This window comes from Symphodus melops (assembly GCF_947650265.1).
Source record: "Symphodus melops genome assembly, chromosome: 3".
NCBI lineage: Eukaryota > Metazoa > Chordata > Actinopteri > Labriformes > Labridae > Symphodus > Symphodus melops.
The window spans coordinates 29,617,421-29,639,965 of NC_136693.1; the positions used below are offsets into that span (position 1 = coordinate 29,617,421).

Consider the following 22,545-nt stretch of genomic DNA (forward strand, 5'->3'; position numbering starts at 1 on the left):
ATTATCCAGAGTGCATATGTTAAAAGAGCTGAGGTGATGACGTTTATAGAAGATGTTGCCTGGTGAACAAATATGATGTCAAAGATCTCAGTCTAGTACTGTGCAGTAGTGATAGAAGCAGGATCAAATATGTCTCGAGGAGATGCTACTCGCAGCAGATCACATTAGAAATGACAGAAAGCTGCACTCCTGGCCTCAAGAACCAAGGATTAGAATTGAAAAACCATGTATATCCATGGCAAAGATGCATTAAGTGTGTAAGCGCCTAGTCCACTCTTCTCCCTCTCTACACCCACGCTGCTGCAACAGCGCAGGGAAGTGCACTCATGCTTAATGAATTGAGACAGAAGGCCAGATAAATGTGACCAGTTCAGTAAAGGCAGCAGGCAGACGCACACAGAGCGAGCGAGAGAGAGAGAGAGAGAGAGAGAGAGGCCACAGCCTGCTCGCTGTGTTACACAGGGTGCACCGGAGGCGCCCTGTAGTCCTATCCCGTCCTCACTCTCCCTCTGGTTGGCATAAACATCTAATAGGGCCTAAAAGCCTGAGATGAGAGCAACACATGCTGCGTAAGTGGTTGAAAATGGGACATGGAAAAGGTTTCAGGACATTCAAAGAACAGAGAGCGCAGCAAGCGTCTGTTTGAATCGGAGAGATCTTTGTCCCTCCAGTGCGGCTCTTAGTCTTGCATGTATGCATGATGTATGAACGGTCTATATGTGTGATCCCGGCTCCCTGTGTGGGTGCACACTACTGGCCTATATGTGTTTAAATGTATTAAGCACATACCTCTTTATTTCTATGAACATGCATCCATGAGTGTCAGAGTTCACGGTTTGTGAAACAGAGTCTGAAACTGAATCAAGTCATAGAGCATTGTTTCCTTTTTAAATCCTTATTTGACACTTTATCTGTACAGACTGGCACAGGAGTGCGTCTGACGCCTCTGTTTTCATCCTAAGAGATGAGCATGTAGGCTATGCATGTACTGCACAAATGTTAACATGTGCTTCTATAACGACATTGGGGGAATCTGTGCATTAAAGGCCCTCACACACCGAGCAGACGTCAAAGAACTTCAGGCCACAAAGGACGACGAAAAGTGAGGCGACGCCACAGCCGTGCACAAAAGCTGCACTTGAACACACCGCAAACACTCCAGCCCACGGCGTCCACCTCTACTGTAACCTCCGAACAGCCAATCAGAGAGATTTCTCTCACCAACAAGGTCCTACTACGACTGACAGCTGGCGATGTCTGTGGTGTGTGATATATAGCATGGAGCCCCCCCAACGTGCGTCTAAGAAAAGCAGCACCCCCCACCAGGAACCACATGAACGATCAGCCAACACAAACGTCTTACCACAAGAGCCACCAATATAAAGTGTGTCTACTCTGGACACAGCATCCTCTCATGTGCATGTAATAATAATAATACATTTGATTTAAAACCCAGGGACACCTTACAAGCAGAGTTAAAGACAAATTATGTTGTTTATCTTTTTGTTCTTGTTGGATGAAATACTTACAGTCAATTTGGAGTTTTTAGTAAGTTTGCTTCTGTCTTGATGGTGTGTGTGTGTGTGTGTGTGTGTGTGTGTGTGTGTGTGTGTGTGTGTGTGTGTGTGTGTGCGGCTGCTAACAGGGCCAGCACATATCATGGCTGATCTGAGATGGAGAAGATGTTTCCTCGGGGCTCCGCGAGCCGCTGTCACTTCACATGAAGAGCAGCCAGGAGGGCGAGAGGAGAAGGACGAAGCAAAGGGATGGGTGAGAGACGACGAAGAGGGCCGAGGACAGAGCGTGGGGGGAGGGGGGGGGGGTGCTTCCTCTACTCAGCCTCACGCCAGAAAAATTGCAAATGCAGTTGGAGCTGCAAAAAAAACCAACAAAGGAATAGAATAGAAAGGGAGTGAGCGAGGGAGTGAGGAATGAGGAGAGGAGTGAGAAAGGAGGCGGTAACAGCGTTCTCTCCTGAGGGGAGCACGCACGGACAGGAATGAGAGCACGACAATGTTGTGTTGTTGCATAAAGCGAGGATGAGACACAGGTCAGCACAACAGGTCAAACACAATATATGGAGGTGAGCGGTTCAGCAGAGAGGCCCGAATAACAGAAATAAAAGGAGACGGCGGGGCGACCGATGCCTCCCCCATCACGCTTATCTCGCAGTCTGAAGTGAAAACAACAAACCCAGCCATCGCCTCGCTCCCCTCTGCAGGAAGTACTCTTTTCTGAAACGCAATAAAACTTCGGCGAGAAATAAAGCAGTTGATCGAAGCCTATTTATTGGCGCCAGAGTTTCCCTCAGCTGTCAGTAAATACTTCCCTCCTCCAACAGAGCGGCCGTTTCTGTATTTATGGGTTTTAATAGGGAGAGCGTGATCATCATATTGACCGGCCTGCTCCCATCTTAATGGACACCTTAAATCTCTGGGAAACACACTGTATTCTGGGGTGAGTTACAGGCAAATTAACATGGAGAGGGAGGGCGGCGGGGCTGCTGCTGCCAGAAGGGAGGAAAACAATCGCTTGAATGATTGTCAGACATTTAGGATGGGGGGGGGAGACAGGCGGTGAGAGGGAGGAGAGGAGGCAATAAACGATTTTCATCAACAGCAGAGAGAGAATGAGATGGGTTGGAGAGGGTGGGAGGAATCCAATGTGTTCGCCCTCCATTATAAGAATCATAAAACAGTTTTAATGACCAAATATTGGCCTCTTTGAAACAAGATATTGGATCATATTACAAGCATTATGCTGGTACACTTTGGCACACACACACACACACACACACACACACACACACTCTGCCGCAGACAAATTGTCTAGAGCTTTTTGTGAGCGTCTGCATTAGTCCCTCTTCTCTACGTGTGTGTGTGTGTGTGTGTGTGTGTGTTTTTAAAAGGACTCGTCTGAGCTGTTTCTTTACATAACAGTGTTTATTGAAGACAGGTGCTTTTAAGGTAACACAGAAGGAGAACAAAGCAGCACGGCGGTGTGTGCTGCTCCATCAAACTTTTTAACATCTCATTTATGAGTTTTAAAACTTTACTTCACTGTCATGGTTCTCTTCCTTCGTCGTGCTTCACCTTACAGTATTTCTCATATTAAAGTTTAAGACTAAAACATTATATATTTAGTGAAGATCTGTTTATGTTTAAGGATAAGTTTCTTAAAGATCTCGATCAATAATAACAGAAGATGATGTCGAGGCCAGCATGGAATCATGGGAGTTATCTCTGCTCCGCCCCGGATTGGCCCGATGGAGTTGGCACTATAATGTTGGTTCAGTAGACAGACTGGATCCTCCACAGTTCACTTTGTTGAATGACCTTTCTAATGAATGAAGTGCAAACTGGAACAGCTGATTAACCTCTTTGTCCGAGCGTCCAATCAAAGAACACTCGATGTGAAATAACCAAAAGAAGTGTCGAGGTCGGAGAGGAACTCGACGTGCTCTTTGAACATGAGTTGTTTTTGTTGAGGTCATTTCCAGCTGCAGGAGAATAAAACTTCTCTGAAGCTAAAGTAAATCACAGCAGCTCAAAGTCATCCTGTTTAGAAATATAGATGTCAAATTAAAGATATCCACTGTCCAGATGACCGACATCTCGCTGATCTGACAAAGTCTTCTCCCCGCTCGCTGTCAGCTGACACGCAGCGTCGCCGCTCATGAACGGAGGAGTTTAGCGTGTTGAAAGTTTTGAAGAATCAAATTTGTGAAAGTCATTATATTAGCCCGTAATACGATATGTAGAGGGGGCTGCAATTCCCACAAGGGTCAAAACCAATTTGAAAACACCCCCATCCCCCAAAAGACTCACCCCACACACACACACACACACACACGCTGTGCATCATTAACGCAGTTTCCTGTTTCACGCTGCTTGTGGCATCGCTGCTCTTGCCTCAGAGGAGTTTGAGACGTGCGACTATAAACTCGTTGCAAACGCTCCTCACACTCGCTGATTATCTCGGCGGCTCCATGACATCACCTGTCAGGACTTAAACACCCTTGACAAAGCCCCTCGCTGTTAAAAAAAGGACGACAGGCGAGGGCGTCCTCCTCCTCCTCCACAGAAGAGTGGAGCCGGTGAAGGACGTGAAAGTTTAGCGCATGCACTGTGTGGAGCGCATTTTCAACACCCTCTGGGGCACGCTTGACAAACTGCAGCTCTTTTGCATTTCGACAGAGTACGTAAATATAGCACGGAGGGCAGACAACAAAACAGGAAGAAAATAACAGGGGAGGGAAAAAAACAATCTTTGTGGATATTTCAGGGTTTGTGCAGGATCCATATAAGAATAGCACATCAGACAGAGAGCTCGGAGCTGCCTAAAGTTCAAAGACATCACTCCGAACGTTTTGAAGAGCGAGGTGAAGACGACGAATGTGCAACACGCAGCCATGATGGTAAACTGCATGATGAGTCAGACCGACAAACAGCACGCTCCCAGTTATTCTTAAACACCCAGCGTCGTCTCAATTAAACGCTTCAGCTGAGAATCTAAAAGGGTCGTCTGGAAAGGGAGGAGCAGAGCGAACGACTCGGCTTGTTTTTCTCTTTGAAGCCCGGCAGCACCTCGACTTCCCTCGCAGGCTGAAGCAGGTGAGCGACGTCAAGTTAATGAACACTGTGTAAACAAGCTGCATGTCAGAGGCACGTGTGTGAAATCAGCTGATAAAACAACCTCTGCCATCTCTTCACTTTAAAGGATCCTTACTGGCTGAACTAACTTAACTACATATAACCACCTTCTTCTCTTTGCATGTGCGTATATTCCTTCCTCTTAGGGTTTCATTCTCAATCGTCTTGAGGAACAATAAAGAGAACCTGACTTCAGTCTTTGGGGGGGTTTGATTGGGGGGGGGGAGGTTGATGTGTAAGAATAACACAAGTGATGAAGATGGATGACGACATGACAAGGTGAGAGAGAGAAACAAGACGATGACGAGGATCAACCAAAGATAAGCTTAAAGCTGATATATGTTATACTGTGTTACCTAAAGGTCTAATGATTGATATATCAAGTATATGCAGTCATTTTTTATTGCCCACTAATTAGCAAACGTTTAACTGATGTGACGGAGGGACGGCGAGCAGCAGGTTAGTGGTGACGTTCACCTGATGGCCAGGCGGTCTTCTAAAAGGACTCACTAAATACTGCCCATTCTTACAGGAGCAGGTGGCCTTGTGGTGAGTTTGCACGCACCCTGTACAGAGGCTACAGTCCTCAAACAGAGACACCCAGGATCAAGTCTGACCTGTGGCTTCTTTCCTGCAGCTCATTCCTCCCACTCCCCAAAAAAAGTGAATTTTACCTTTCTGGCTGTCGATGACGAAGTTTCCCTCTCCGTTTCCAGTCGTGATCTTGTATGTGATCCCGTCCCCGTCAGGATCTTTGGCCAGCACTGTGGCAACAAGAGTGTTTGGTCCAGCGTCCTCCGAGACAAACGTCCGATATCTGATCAAACACAAACACACACATGACCATCAAACCTGGAGTCCATCACACGCACACGTTTGACCAGCTGCGTCTGTCTGAAGATGAAGAGAGGCTGCACTTTTCCTCCAGACGGCCGTCTATGCTGACAACGCTCTCTCCTCTTTAAAAAAAGAAAACAACTAAAGGTAGGTGGAAGCAGGTCCTTACTGACTTTATCACTGAGTCTCTGAGTTTAAAACTTAAACTTCATCCTGCTTAAAATAAAAGAAAGAACCCCAAAAAATCCAAAATCGAAGACAAGGTTAAGAGAAACAAATCAAACAGCGGGAAAAAGTTTCATCAAAGTTCAGTGGAGATTGTCGTCGTGTTTCTACTCAGATGAACTCAGATCCTTTCAGCACAGCGATCTCGTCCAGTCACTGTTAAAGTCACGTGATTAACATGAAGAGTATCTCTACCAAACACTGCATCCAACGTGTCCCAACATCAGCTGGTTAATTGCTTTCACCACGAGCACGGGGTGTTAATCTGTCCCTGAACATTTACAAGAATACAAACCAGCCGAGCGATGAGCAGCAGCATACAGAGCGGCCACACAGCAGCACCACCAGACACGAGCCAGTGCCTAATATAAACACAAGGTCATGCATTTATCGTTGTCACCAGCATCTTCCCCCTCACTCTTCTTTTCCCTGATGATCCAGCAGACACGCAGACAGTATGAGACGTGCTCGGCCCTCGTTCTGCATGAAAACAGCCGAGTCATGATCTAATTGCAGCTGAAAATATTTCAATTGCCGCCTCCTAAATTATTGGATAAAGATCAAGAGCGAATCCTCGACAGCAGCTTAGAAAGCGACACTTTTACTCCTCTGCTTAAAGCTTTCAGCCTTCAGTGATGTTCCTGAGCAAAGTGCAAAAAGAAGCAGGAACGTCGTGAGCTCATCTCCACACAAACAGAAGACGCTCAGAAGAAGGTCAGAGATTTACATCTTCATGCGTTTGGTCAGGGATGATAAAGTGCTGCTCATTTCATAAATATGATTAGGAATGATGTTCAGTTCTTATCTTTGATCTTATTATCAGGTTTAAATGACTTTTTCCCTCTAACTTAGTTTAGTGTTTGCAGCAAACATCTAAAGCACAGAAGTGTGCATCGCGTTCTAAAAGGCTATTGATGGGAGTCCAGCACAGAATCAGCAGCAAGCAGCTGAACATTAACATTTTTAAAACGGAGCCATGAGAAACTTTTTTAGTTTTTACAAGAGGGAGACTGGACCTTCTCACTCCCTCTCTCTCTCTCTCAAATATAAATGAAGGCAGATGTGTATTCTCATCTGTCTACAACCATGGAGTCATTTCTCATCCGCCCACGCATTGAAATGAGATCTCAGTCTCCTGTGAAACGCCTCGCACTCCTCGCCCGTGTCTTTGTGTCTTCGATTTGCTCTTTGAACTTCAGCTTTGAACTCTCGTTTGGCCTTACACCTACAGAAAAATAAAAAAAACCCTCAAACCACTGGTGTGCTTGAAAGTCGAACTTTTCTTGAGAAGGCTGGCCTTTTCTTCCTCACTGACTTAAGATCGCACACCAGATTCTTCAGACAACACTTCAGCTTCCATTTGCTCCAAACATACATATGAAGTAAGTCCATACAAAAAGCCCCCCAAAAATATTTAGAAAAAATGAAGCCATTTGCAGTTCCTCATGTGTCCACTGGAGGCAGCCTGCAAAAAAACTCATGTTAACCTTAAACCAGCAGAGAAAGAAGAAAAAAAACAAAACTGTTTGCAGCCTGATTTTAAAATTGGTTTCAGTCTGAACAGGTGAAATGTTTCTCTGCACACAAAACCATTTATGTTCTAACCTCGGGATCTAATCTGATAGCAAGTGGTACTTTGACCACTCAGGAAAATCCTCACGGAAACATCAGGGGTCACGGGGACGCCATCTCTGCAGGGAGAGGTTGTGATGATGACAGTGGGAGACCTCACTGCACATATCTGCAGCCGTCTGTAGGCAGAGTCTGACAAACAGATATAAACCAGCCTTTGATCGAGTGTCAACCTTTTAGCATAGACCTGAAGATGAACTCCTTCTGCAGTCGTTTATCAACGACTCGCACGTGACTCCCGCTCCAAACGCACGACGAGCGTCTCTGACAGCCTGACATGAATCTCAGTCGAGCGAAGAGTGACTTTGTTTTCCGACTGAAAACAAGGCGCTCTCATTGCAGAACACTGTGATCATGTTTTGTCACTGCTGTCTCTCTGCCTCTTGCAGTAGCTCTGCCTGGGAAGATCAGCGATGAGCCACTCGTTTACTCCGTTTGCAGGGTGTTTAGTAATTTCAGCTCACTCTCTGCGAGCCGCACACTCCCCCTGCAGATCAATACGCGAGTCTGGCGAGAGGAGAAGCTGTGCTGTGTTTCTTTATTATGTCGTTTCTCCAGGAGCACATAGGGCACATTGATCAAACTGCTTCCACTTGTGTTCTGAGGAAGCTGTTTGAAAGATCATTAGGTAATGTGCCTGTGTTTATCTCACCTGAAAGCCAGGAAGAAGTCCCAGACTCTGCCTGTCTGCACAATTACAGATGCTGTATGTGCACGACTCTTCCAAACGGGCTACTAAGCCTCTTTTGTCCTCAATCCCCAATTTACCTCTTCTTATGCATTACAGATGGTGACTGAGTAATCAGTTTGAAATGGAGTTGGCTTACAATTAGGCTTACCAATATAAGCAGCCTGAAATGGCAACCATGTGGGACTGTATTGTCTGCAGGGGGAAAAAAAACAAACTCTGTGAGACGTGTGAAACTTTCAAATTGATAAATCAGGAGGACGGGCGTCTCGCACGTTACAGGAGCTTGTTGTTTATAATAATATTAATAAAACCTTTGTTCATGTGGCACCTTTAACAGCAAATGTTAATAAAGTGCTTTGACATACAAACATAAGTCATACGTTTGTTTGTTTGTGTGTGTGTGTGTGTGTGTGTGTGGCTGCGCAGGTGTTAATCTGTCGGACATATGTAAGAGGGCCGGTCAGTCAATGGTCGCAGCCGAACAGACAGCAGCCGGCCAAACGGTGCGCCTCTGTGGATTAGAAGATAATGGTGCAATTGGCATGGCAACAAGTCACTTTACAGGTTAATCCTCTTTGACCCTTAATTGAACCTTATTAAACCTCTCTGCACGCTCCCACTGTGCGAGCGCCCGGCTATGTGAGCGTCTGAAATAGAGGTTCAGTGGTGAGGGATCAGGACTGAAGGGAGGATAAATCCCCCCCAAAAAAAGTCAAGCGACTTTTAAATGTCCTTTTAAAATCACATCTCTGGGTTTCACCACGACTCCAATTTGGCCAGATCAATGCAGAGATCGATCGTGAGGCGCACGGCGGCCCAACAACACCTCCACGCACTGATTACTTTTCTATCTCTCCGTTTGAACTTTTTTTTTTTTTCTTCCAGGTTGTTTTCATTCTGTTAATCAAGGGAGGAACTGGATGCATCCCTGAAGCCGCGGCCTGATTTCAGATGTGAAAATTAATTACTGCACTGAATGATGTCGTTCATTCGGCGTGGCGCAGTACGCCGACGGAGCACGGAGGGACGTGAGCTTTTCTTCGATGGGATTGTGCTCTTTAGTTTTCCGTTTGTCTCCTTCCCAATGAACGATGCTCGCACGAGTGTGCAGAGCCACCATCTGACATCTCTATCTGTTTTTACATCTGCTCTCCTGAACACACCAAGGACTGCTGACCTGGCACGTCACAGCGGGAGACGGGCGGGGGGTTCACTATACCATTCTTTGATGGGAATATCTACCTTGATATTAGTGTAGTCCGGCTGAATTATGAAACAAAATGCATCTGTTTAAGTGCACCATTATATCCTGCTGCGTTCTCACATCAGCTCATTCTGAATTTGTGTAATAAAACACGAGGTGGGCTGACATTGTTCCACAAGTGTGAAAGCCCTGATACTTTGATTGTACCAAAGAGTTGGCAGAAACCATCCATGCTCAGAGCCAGGTGCCGGGTTCAGGTGGTGAAGAGCCCGAGGTGAGAACCAGTAAACACTGCAGCAGATGTGACTCCATTAGGAGCAGTGACACAGCATCGAGACCCGCAGTCTGAGGCGTTAATGAACGCTGAACTCGTGAATCTGCAGGGAAAAGGAAAACACACGTCTTCAAACGGAATGATGCTGGAAATGCATATGGCTTTACAAGCACGCAGCCCTGTGATTGGCTGGCGAACATTCCGGGGTGTAACCCCACCTCTCACCCAATGACAGCTGGGATCGGCTCCACCAACATTTGTTTTAGCAGGTGCACTGAGGGCTCCGTCTTCACTGCGCTCAGGAAAGTTTGCATGAAGCACTTTTTGCGCCGTCTCCATGACAACGCCCTGTTGACCACGGCCGCTGTATGCCCGTATCGATACTGAGCAAAGACGATGCCGCTTCTCGACACAATCCGTGCTGCATGTTGTGAGCTTAACTTAAAGTGTAACCGACGGGACAAACTCAGTCAGGAACTGCAGGAAAAGAAAGTCATTGATATCCATGTCGTTATTCATTATTAGTGTCACACGGCGTCCTCGTGCGTGCACAATCAGTCTTTTATTTTTTTACTTTGTGAGACTTTTATCGTCAGTCTGTGGAGACTGCGTCACTGCTCGTATCAACTTGCAGGGAATCAAAATACAGGGAATGAAAAATAAAGAAAATCTGATTTGGAGGAAACTGTCTCCCAGAACAATAACAAGTGAAGCCTGAGCCAGGAATTATAAAGAGATGGGACCAGACACAGATATCAATATATCATAGCAAAAAAAAAAAAACTTTAAAAAAACTTTTCACTTAAAGATGGAGACAGTCTCTCTGCGTCGTTGGCCGTCATATTAATAATTTCATATGTGACAAAAATCTCCTTTGACCCTTCCTATGTTTAGAGACGTGACACTCTGGGGATAAAGCCGGACTCCAGAGGGACCAGGTCGGAGAGCTCTCTGGGGGTCCATGTGGAGATCTTTTATTTTGAAACTTTTCCTCAAATGTTGGTTTCTGTTGTCCCGCGTCGGTCCACATCGCTGGTCTTTGTTTGAATCTGGGTTGGAGAAACTCGGGAGTCCTGAATGTTGTAGGCAAGACGACCGAGACCAGGACAAACCTGAGACCAGAGTGCTCCGAGACCGGGACAAGACTTGAGACATTTCGGGATCGAGACCCCTCTCAACCCCCAAGAACACACAGGACCCCTTTAAACCCTGATCACACAGGACCCCTCTAAACCCTGATCACAGAGGACCCCTCTAAACCCTGATCACAGAGGACCCCTCTAAACCCTGATCACAGAGGACCCCTCTAAACCCAGATCAAGAGGACCCCTCTCAACCCTGATCACAGAGGACCCCTCTAAACCCAGATCAAGAGGACCCCTCTCAACCCTGATCACAGAGGACCCCTCTAACCCCAGATCAGAGAGGACCCCTCTAAACCCTGATCACACAGGACCCCTCTAAACCCTGATCACAGAGGACCCCTCTAACCCCAGATCACAGAGGACCCCTCTAAACCCTGATCACAGAGGACCCCTCTAACCCCTGATCACAGAGGACCCCTCTTACTCTCTAAACCCAGATCACAGAGGACCCCTCTAACCCCTGATCACAGAGGACCCCTCTAACCCCAGATCACAGAGGACCCCTCTAAACCCTGATCACAGAGGACCCCTCTAAACCCAGACTCTACAAAGTCTCGCCGGGCCCGAAAAAAAATCTTCCAAAAATTCTTGAGCCTTGTCAGATGAGACTTTCTGTCACTGTCACAGAAACTAAAGTTCATCCATCTCATGTAAGACAGGGAGGATGCTGACGTTTGATCTGAACCAGCTCATGTTGAGTTTGTCCACATTTCTTCCTTGTAAATAAAGAAAACCCTCGGAGTCGGGCTCATGTGATCTTCTGAGGCAGGTGAAGACCGAAGGTGTGAGCTGGATAGATTCACCGGCAAGATCATTGCACGAAGCCTCCCAGGGTGGTTTCCGTGGCAACAGGCAGGTGACGGTAGGTACAGTAATAGGGTCCTGATGGCAAAGTGACAGAAAATAGATGAAAGGCAACTATTCTGTCAGTCACTTGGGGAGCGAGAGCGGCGCAGTGAAGAGGTGGATCTGAGAGTACGAGTGGAGCTCATGAAAGAAGAACAAACACCACCCTCTGCTTTTTGTTTTCCTCGCTTCGCTCACTTACAAATCACGCACAGAAAATCAAATGACTCTGACTTTAAAATGACAAGGCGCTGTGCAATTCTTAGACTTGTAGCCTTCGTTCTGAAATTGGAAAAAAGCACGCACACACTTGCAAACACACACACACACACACACGGTCATTACTACATGCTTCCAAGTCCGGGAATCGATACAAATAGGGCAGATTTTCCGCCTGGATAATGATATCTTTAATGACCTCTCCCCCCCCCTTCTCCCTCTCAGCTCCTCACATGCATCACATGAAACTACACACACACACACACACACACACACACGTGGGCGAGCACAGCATGTCTACAGGGAAAGTAATGAATTTCATCTCTATTAAATTCATCTTGCCAGACTGTCCCTGCTGTATCAGTTTCTTCACGGAGAAAATAAATGTGTTTTCTCAATCCTGAATTTGTGTGAACGTGCGTATAAATGAGTGTGTATGTGTGTGTGTGTGTGTGTGTGTGTATTTGCATGGATGTAGAAGTGTGTGTGTGTATGTGTCAGAGTCATACATCACAGATTGTCCTGTCCTGTTTCAGCTTCAGTCGAGGGTTGAGGGCAACAAAAGAAAAACTAACTGACTGATTATTCTGCTGTCACTGACAGTAAATCAATGCGACCATTCATAAACACACACACACACACACACACACACACACACACACAAAACCCCTTCTGCAGAAAACAACATAACCACATGCATATCAGCTACATGACGCATGAATGCACCCTCTAACTTCATTACTCTGTCCATACCAACACCCTACTTTACTAGGACATTCTCTATTACTGAACACACACACACACACACACACACACACACACACACACACAGAATTACACAGGCACAAATACACACCGAGTGCAGGCTCAGGGCCTCCTCAGGGTGCTGGTGGGTACGGCTGATTGACCCGGCCTCACCAATCTGCCCAGCTCTCTGCCAGAAAATCAACCAATTAAAAGATGCAGGCAACCACAGCAGCACTGGGGGGGGGGGGGGGGGGGGGGGCACTGGAATTGTGGGAAATGGCAGCTGCAACGTTGAATTGGGAAGCAGCTGTAAGGAGCTGACCTGACAAGGCAGGACACACACACACACACACACACACACACACACACACACACACACTCTCTGCCTCGCTCTCTCTAAAATAGCTCTGCTGATCTGTTTGTTAATCCCAATGCAATATATCTCACACCAGCACTCAGGTTGGTAAAGCATCAAACACTGAGGAGGTCTCAATCAATCTTTTTCTATTCTGAAGGAAGGATGCAAAATCACAGAATAAGAGCTACACCAAATCAATCTTATCAAGGACTGAAAGAGAAGTATTACAACGTGTTCCTTTGGACGACGAGATAAATTGCATTTTGAACATTTTCTAAATTGTATAGATCTCCTTCCCTGGTGTTTGATGTATTAGCTTTTTAAAGGTGCTAAATAAAGTAAAGTTAAAGAATCTGCAAGATGTGTTGGTGCAGAGTCGATTCATAGCTTCAGTCACGTGACGTGACGGGCAGGAGAGAGCTCAGGAAAGACAAGTTAAACTCGCACGATCTGAACTCTACACACTCTTTACTGAATCTGTTGACAACACCTGACGACATTAAGATGCATTGAGACAAGCTGCACGTTTTGGGCACGGACAGCTTTCTGTGTACTCGTGAAAGGCAAAAAAAAAAAAGATTCAGCAGAAAAGCTAAGTGACAATTAGCTAACATTAGCCTGTTAACGTTGCCTGTCAGCCAGTGTTCTGGGGCAGTAATGTTCATTAAAGGCAGGAGCATTTGAAAGCATATCGATGTCAGGATCAGGACGTCCCGTCATTAGAGAGAGCAGAACGTCTAACATCCAGGACCTCCTCCTCCTCTCGAGGTTTTCTCTCTCGGACTAAATTCTGTAGAACAACAACACGGACTCGAATTCTTCACATTGAACAACGTCTGCCTCGGCTAACTCCTCCTGAGCATCCCCCAGTGAGAAAGCCTTTCTCGCCTGCCAAGTGTGTGACGTCACTACGAGTATCATGACAAGATCTGTAAATCCAAATTCATGCAGCAGCATGTTTTAAACACACGAGTCGCCCCTTAGTGGTCAACCAAAGTGAAACAATGAGAAATCACAAGAGCATCGATTTTCAAAATCTTTACTTACATGTGTTGGGAGAACTCTGGCGCCTCGTCGTTGACGTTAGCCATTCGTATCCGTACTGTAGTCGTCCCCGTGCGAGGGACTTCCCCCTTATCAACCGCCATCACCACAAACTCGTACAGGTGGTTTGGCCTCTCGTAGTCCAGAGGTCCCACGGGGAAAATGGTCCCGTGAGGAGAGATGGTGAAGTCTTGACTCAGGGTGTAGTAGGTTAACTCGGCGTTCTCCTCCGAGTCACAGTCACTGGCCGAAACTGCAGATTCAAACACAGACAGAACAGGGTATTTAGACTCCAGCAGTCCCCTATCCTGAGGAGCTATTGGCTTTTATCAAAGTTGGATCATTAATGCGTTAACTAACACCCGTCTTCCTCTGGCGCTCCAGTCACATTTAACACAAAAATACAATTAATTGACACAAATGGCTGTCAGAGTGTGACCTAGCATGTGTGTCCATTAATCCAAGATGAACGAAAGTGTGAGGACAACGAGAAACAAAAATGATTGAGCTTCTTCATTCGCCTCCAGTTCACTACACAATCCAATTAAAAAATATTACTTCTGAGCTACACAGAAATGGAACGGCGCCCAAGCAGCAACCTCCGGCGTTGAAAAATGAAGCCAACTGGACAAAGTGCAAAATCCTGCAATTCATCCAGGGTCGTCTCGAGGCTGGCTCCAAGAAGTCACAAACACACCACATTTAAAAACTTTGTTTTTTTTCAAAGCTGAAATTAACATTTACAGCCTGGTACAAAAACCAAACTCTAGTGTCATCATAGGTAGAGCTTATTTTAAACTGCTCCATTCTGATGAAATGGTGTTGTCTATAAAACTGCTGGGTTAGGTTGTATTAGTTCGTTCTATGGATGTAAACATGATGGTTGCCAAATGCACACATAAAAATCGTTGGTATCTTTTATTTCTCCTGCTCGTTCAGCCGTCAGTGTCGGTTTCTGAGTTGGTTGTCGTGTGACTGGCTGATTGTTGATATGTGGTGTGTCGAGAGGACTCATTTAAACTACTGAACTTATCCCAGCAACTTCTATTTTTCTGAAACTATAGCATGATTTTAAAATTCCGTCTGTGCTTCATCTGCACCTGGCCCCTCCCACCTTTGTGCTCCCTAAAAAGCCACGCCCCCTCACTGACATGCACGAGCGCCATTGGTCCAGAAGCGGACCTCAGCTCATGTTTTGAGTGCAGGCTCGAACACGCATGGGGTAGAGAGCGAGCAGGGAGACACGGAGGCGTGTGATTGGTTCATCAGATTGGTACCTCGTGGCAAACATCGAAGTTTTTACACTCTTACAAACTGATACAGATTACGGATTGTCTTTCTTCCTTGTTTCAGAGCGTATGAGTTATTAATTTCTGTCAGGACCTAAAAAAACTAGAAAATTATATCAATACAAATTTCAGGTTCATACATTTCCAAGAGTGATGCCAATGCAGTGATAATGCCAGTAAATCAATGCATAGATCCCGGGGTTAATGGATGTGAACGAGTCAGTTCACTCTTCCTCATATGATTCAAAGTCACAGCCTTTTTTTTCACCTTTCATTTCATTCTTCTGGAGAAACAAACACCTCACTGCCAACTAAACATTCTGATTTATGTCAAACAAAGACAAAGAAAAAGTAGCTCAATGAAACTAGACCAATTATAAAGAAATGGATCTCAACATGGGCGCATGAAATCTATCCACTTTTCACGCTATGTGACCAAAGCAAAGGCTGAAAGGGAAGTGATACTCCCACGGCCTTAAATGTTTAATTCTTTGACACAATAGAGAGAAAACGCTCCGTGCACGGCATGAACTGAACGGATTTTCATTCTGCAGCAATTGTGTTTTGAATTCATACATTGGAAATCCATGCGGCCGGGACCCGCTCGGCCTGAAATCGATTTCCTTGTTGAAACTGAAAAGACCACCAGGGATTCAAATAAGCATATTTTCTGCTAACGACTCATTCCCCCGTTAAACTCGAGAGAAACTGCGTTCTCTCACCTCACATTGCGTTAAGGCCACACAAACATAAAACACAAAGAGCCATGCACATGAATAAATACATGTTGATACACAAATGCACCACCAAAATCTCTCTTACATAAAAGCCTTGAGGGAATCTGATTATATATGCTTTGCTGACTTCTACCTTTTAAGAGCCAAACTCAGAAAAGCATATTAAGATCAATATTCATGTTCAGCAACTTCCTAATTCACCGTCAATGAGCCGTACCAGTTGCTGTTTTTGGAGAGTTTCCCAGAAAGCAAAAAAAAAGGTTTAAACTGTCTTCTTGCATGATGATTTCTATTGTATTCAGTAAAGTCAACACGGTGCACTTTGTGTCACTCTTCCAGCTCCATCTGTTTTCACTTTGGGGAGTTTGCACTCCGACCAGCTGCCGCACGCTGGTTAAGCTCTCAGCCTATGGTGGAAGGTCAGGGAGAACCGACAGCTCGTGACTCGACGGCCCTCGTTAACTTTAATACAGGAGTCTCTCAGTCAAAAAAAAAAGAAAAAACTCCAAAAGTTTTGTTTACTGAACAATATGCTGAGGGAGAGAGAAAATGTGCTAAAAAGTAAAACTCAACCAGCCAGGACTGTGTCGTTATCTTTCCCTGCACACTCAGGGAATGTGAAGTCTGTGTGATGGTGGCGTCTGTGTGTTTGCCTTTTACACTGGTGTACAAGACGCAGCCAACGTTTTAGATTAAACAACAGATATTAAAAGTGCAGGTTTTGGGGTAATTAGGTAGCGCTTATGTAATGAACTGTTATATATAGACTATGGTCGTGTAGAAGATAGTGCTAATAAGCTTTCAACTAAGACTAATGAGCAGCCAGTATGCTAGCAATTAGCATGCTAAGAAGAAACTACTTGTGACCTTCGTTTAAATTGTTTTAAATTCAGGCAAGTTTTAAATTCCTTTTATGTTTGCTGATTTACTTCATGAGTCCTTGACTGAAGTTCAGTTATGAAAATCTGGTGCAAATTTAGAACAGCACTCAGGTGCAGAGGTTAGCGCTGTCGCCTCATAGCGAGGAGGTTGCTGGTTTGAATCTAGCTCGACATGTCAGCCGTGTGATTGACAGGCGAACGGTCCAGCGTCGATTCTGGGGTCCCTTCAGCTTCTATCTGATATTCACTGAATGCAAGCTGTGATCTACTGTAAGCACTGAAACAGGGAGGTAAGTTTAATCAATAAACAGCTTTAAGTTTGTGTTAACTGATGTATGAAAGGCTTCCCAACATGTACTCAGTCATTTTGCCTTTTTAGTGTGGAGAAATGTAAATGCAAAACTGAAGCTGAATCAAATCAGGGTTGGAAATGGAATTGTTTTTTTGGCAACACATTTTATGACATTCAATATGGAGTCTGTAATTCCTGTTATTTCGATTCATGCCAGCCTTGAGAGTTGGATAAAGTGAATTTATGTTTGTTTACGCTGCACTACAGCCCTGGTAACAAGGAGAGACGTTTTTCTGAACTGCTGCTGAAACGTGGCAGCTCTGCTGCTTTAAAGTGATGAATAACCTCTCATCCAACGACTGCAGGAAAAAAAAAAAAAGACCAGTTTATGCAGAAGAGTCTGAACCGAGTGGTCGCCAAACACGTCACCTGTGAGCCAATATTTAATTTACTAAGTAGAGAGTTGTCCTCTTCAGAGCATCGTTTCATGATGTATTTATCTGCTGTCTTGCATCAGCATTGTTGCGTCGGCATCATTGCGTCAAGGGGCTACAGAACATTTCTGGCTTTGTCTCCACATGTATTTCTGGCACATAATGATTCTGTGCTGAAGATGGAAACGGCAGGAGCCTCAGATCTCCACAGAAAGCAAGATAATTGGCCTGTTGAAAGAGTTTTTTTTTTTCCCCCACAACTTGGCAAAACAGACATTTGTCCTTTCTGATTATGGGATTACTAGCACATGATTTAGCAGAGTGATGCTGGATGCCTATTGCTTCCTGCTCATTTAATTTGATACTGTGCTGTTTAACCCGTTTAATCAAGTATGAGGAGAAAAAAAAACATGAATATTTTTGCAGGAGATTGGGCTGTGCAGTTTCAGGTGCAGGTTCTGAAATGTAATGAGAAAAACAGAGGTGTTTTTGGCAAGGTGCAATTTCTGTGAGCAATTTTACACCTCATCAAGTTTAAAAGCTAATTTCCTGTGATCAAATCTGAAAATTGGAAACTGGAAAAGGTTTTTAGGATGCAATGCTCTGTTTTTAGATTTTAAAAAAAATCTATTCATAAAAAGATTTTTTTGTAAAGCATCTGTTTTTCCTGCAAATTTGTATTCTAAAAACCTCTAAATGGAGACGTGCAAAGAGGAACATGGGACACACACACACACACACACACACACACACACACACACACACACACACCCACCCACACGGGAGCTCAGCAGGGTGAAACTTCTCACCTCCCTTGTCGCACCTGTTGTTTGCAGCAGGCTGAGTGTATGCTGTGCCTACTACAGCATGCACCTCACATCCTTACACACATTCACTCTCAATAAATCCCTCGGCTCTCCCTCTCCAAGTGGTCATAGGGCGTTCAGTAGAGCGATCCTTACATACTAAAGAAAAGGTTTCCATGACAAATCGGGAGGACGAAGGTTGTTAAAATGTTTTCAACGTAACACTGCTCACTCAGGCTGATGTATCGTTGTACCACAGCAATTCAAGTGCGTGCATGACCGATGGTCACATCACACGGCGTGCCATCAGTGACCTGATGAATGTCACACAACCTCTTTGTTGCAAACTAAAACCGTGTTCTTGTTCCCGTGACTAATCCTCAATAAAAGTCAGATATCCTCATCAGCTGTGAGAGAACTGACCACATGCCGTGCATGCAGAGTCCGTGTCTCCCGTCGCATATTTGAAAAGAGTGTGTTCCCACTATCAGCAGCAGCTCAGAGTGGCTGTGCAGCTGAGTCTTTATTTTGCACGGTTATACCTGCAGCGCACGCGGTGACGTGTTGTGAGAGTCGGGTGAGCGTCTGTTTAAACTAGACATTAATATCACGCGGCTGGTGGCTGTGTGCCTTTGATCATCCTTAATGTTGTAATAGTGTCAGGTGATTATTAAGATATTACTATGATGATCTTTTCCTGGTTTCTATCCGTTTCTGTACACATTGAACTCCAACAGCATATGACAGCCGCCTTCTGTCATACTGTATCTACAGTTTGTTGACCAGAAAGCACTCTGTCAGAGAGCACTTCAGTTTTGGTTGAAGCCAATCAAAGTCTTGGGACCTTTGATTCAGGAGTGCCTAAATAAAAGTTTGAAATTTTAAGGAAAAATGTGCTAAAATGTATACATAAACAGAGCAAATATAAAGTACATCTAATGTGTCTGTGTGTTGTTGTCAGAGCCTTGTTTACATGGACGTGATGGTCGGCTCCTCCCCTTGTGTAGAAAAGCTGTTTAAGTCAAGGACTAGAGAGAAGAAGAACGTACACACTGATTATCTGAACGTCCCAAAAAATGCTCAGTTTTTAAATGTGCTCCCCTTGTGATGTCACAGTGGGATTCCCCTCCCTTCTCCTGGTATCTCCACCCATGGACTCCGCCCCAAGCCTAGAACAAAACTTTAGAGCAGGTCCGCCATTTTGATACTCGCTATTATTCTCATATTACACACACAAAATAAAAAAGTGCTCTTAAAGTTCAGTACAGATTGTGTCAGATAATTAAAGGAAGTGACCAGAACAAGCAGCTCTCAGCGTTACATTGGACAGCTTCTGCTGGATTTGATTGTTTTGTTTTTTTTGAAGAGATTGGCTTTACCTGACCTCTCTGATGTAGTATTCATCACGCTGTGCTTCACAGCTTTCCACTGTGTGCTTGGTGTGGACTCTCTGCTGAATGTTTCAGTCTGCAGTGGTGTTTTTTTTTTTTTCCTTCATTTGATTCCAGCATGTATCTGGTGTGTACTAAAATGCTGTATAGAGCGCCGTTACCACTCAACACTTTCACTCTCTCCAGTGAAATATTGGGAAAGCTGTTTGTTAATGTGTTGATTGGCACTTTGGGTTCAAACCTAGTTTAAACTTAATTTGTAATTTAGAAACATAATTTAAGGTGTTGAAATAGTTCAGAAAGTTACACCTCAATGTGTAACTAGTGTGAGACGGTAGCTGCTCGCTAGCTTACTGTCAGTTTACTTAAAGTTTCAGTAGAAAAATCAAACAGTTGAGATAGGACAAACAAGCCTCAGCCCAATCTAATGTTCTTTCTCTTGCTGATCTATACCAGGAGCATGATGGGAAATAAAGAAGTAGCTAGTTTGTGTTGTATTGGATTATGAGCCATGATGCCATGACCTGAACATTAGCTACCTGAGTGGGAAATGATAATTTATGCTCCTGTAGGAGACGCGAGATCGTCGGATATCATCCTTGTTTTAAGCACAACACGGTTTATTTACGATAACGGGGAAAAGAACTACACTACCCATGACCATAGAGTGCCTCTCTAGTCTGTCGAGTGCTAGTAGGCTAGCTAGTTAGTTAGCTAACCTGAAATGCACTATAGTAACCTTGTTGGTATGCTGCAGTGAATGGAGTTCATATATTCAACAACACAAACTACAACATAGTACATCACGTGTATTAATAGTATTAAGATGATAACAAAGAGTAAAGTTACTTTCAATCAGAAGCAGTATCATTTGCAATGCACTATGGGATGTGTAGTTCCCCGTCCCCAGAAGAGAATTATGTACAGAAGTCTTGTACCTCTTTTTACCTATTTTTCTCAAAAATGTTTAACGCTGTTTTGGGTGCCAAATCAAATGTTTTCCAGTCACAAGTTTTGGGATAGCTGGTTGTCATGGTTACAGAAATCTGGTTACATAGAAATACAGAAATGGGAAATCTACTTCCTGAACCAGAGCCGTCGAAAAAAATGGGAGGTCCCTGTAGACCCTGCCAGATACACACCCCGAGAAAAATGTCATAGTCTGACAGTTAAATATCTTTACATGTGAAAGAAAGGTACTTATTTTTATTTTTTAGTATTATAAACTCTTCTAGTCCATGCATAAATTGTCTGCATAATCGTGAATGTAAAGGTTTTGATGAACGTTTCCAGAATGCAAAGTCAGAGTAAAGGTCATCACAGATGTATAATCTGGAGTGACACTCTGCGGTCTGAGAATTTGCCCTTCATCAAATAACCTGCATTTGACTAATGGTGATAATTACAGTGGAGACTGTAATTATCACCATCAAAACACACATACGCACAAGAAGAAAAAACACACCCAGTCGTGTGAACACAACATGAAAGTTTTGTTTGCCTGAAGCTGAAGCAAATGAAGCCTTCCAAAGAGATGTCATAACTGCAGTGATTAATAATTGAATGCATGCAGTCCTTTATTCCCCTGCATCATGTTTGACACAGCCCGGTTTGTGTTTCTATATTGAAACCCGTCTGCTTCGCGTTAACCTTCACTCTGTCCTGATAGAAGGGCTCGAAGCTGCTTTTTCAGATGGAAGTCGTGTCTATTAGTCATGGGGTTCGGGTGAATAATTGTACTTTTTTTTGGCGACATTAGATGTATTTTTAATAGCATGGCACTCAGCAGAGCAGAGGAGAAGAAAAGTGTGAAATTCTTCGCAGTAACTTTTGTTGGCAGCCTGTCAGAGCCTTATAAAAGACGAGGCTTCGCAGTGTTAAGTCACACTGTGAAAGATCACATTGTGATAAGTCAAACCCACCAGAGTCACCATCACCATTTCCTCAAATAAGATGAAACTTAAGCAATCCTCCCGGGGTAGAAATTGGGTCGTTACAGTGAAGGAGAGGACTAGAGCAGCCTCGCTGATGGAAGTGCCGGTGATTTCACGGCTGCCGGTGCAGACAAGTACCCACTCTGTCTCCTGACCAGTCAAAACACATGAATGTTAAAAAAAATAAAAAAGGCCACTTTTATTCAGATGTGAGAGCCACTGCAGCCGAGCTTCTCAAACATTTAAATAAAAGGTGCACATTAACTCACCGAGCTGCTCCTACTTTGGTTTTTACCTCCGGTCTGAAATACTGCTTTTTTTGAAGAAGTCTTGAATTTTTAGAAATCCTCCGTGTACAGAGAAAGCGAAGATATTTGCTTGACCTGTACACAGATTTTACCTGCTGAAATGTGTTCAACTCAGAATGTGAAGAACGCACACCACTGCAGCTCTTTCCTTCAATACCTCCATGATTTATTCTCTGTTGTGTTTATCAGGCATTAGTCAGGACAAGCTTAGGTCGAGCAGCATCTGAGAAATTAAATATTTGAATAACAAAAAGTTTTTTCTTTAGTCGTGTATCAATCCGTTTTCTTCTGCTCCTCTGAGCGTGTGTCACGTCGACCCAGACCTCCCTCTCCCCAGGGACGCTTCCCAGCTCCTCCTGGGGGATCCCGAGGTGCTCTCAGGCCTGGAGGATATTTAATCCCCCTGCGAGCTCTGACTCAAACTATGGCTGAAATCTAAAATCAGTGCTCATAACTGGTGAGTGCGTGATCATGTTGCCGTTTGCTCTGAAGTCTGTAACTAACGTGGAAAATGGCTTGCAATCTTTGTTTGTTTGTTTGTGCTTTAGTTTTGTTTTATTTGGATTTCTTTCCGTTCCTTCTTTTGTTAATGTTGTTAT

At 44.5% G+C, this 22,545-nt stretch overlaps 1 protein-coding gene across 1 annotated transcript in view; it reads right to left on the reverse strand.

The window, feature by feature from the left end:
* LOC306821220 (neural-cadherin) overlaps positions 1–22,545 on the reverse strand; it is a 243,339-nt gene that overhangs the window by 143,803 nt on the left and 76,991 nt on the right. The window contains exons 6-7 of the mRNA XM_079339503.1: positions 13,878–14,127; positions 5,327–5,469 (exon numbers count right to left, since the gene is read on the reverse strand). Of these exons, the coding sequence (XP_079195629.1) occupies positions 5,327–5,469; positions 13,878–14,127 (393 nt within the window). The remainder of the gene's footprint in view (positions 1–5,326; positions 5,470–13,877; positions 14,128–22,545) is intronic.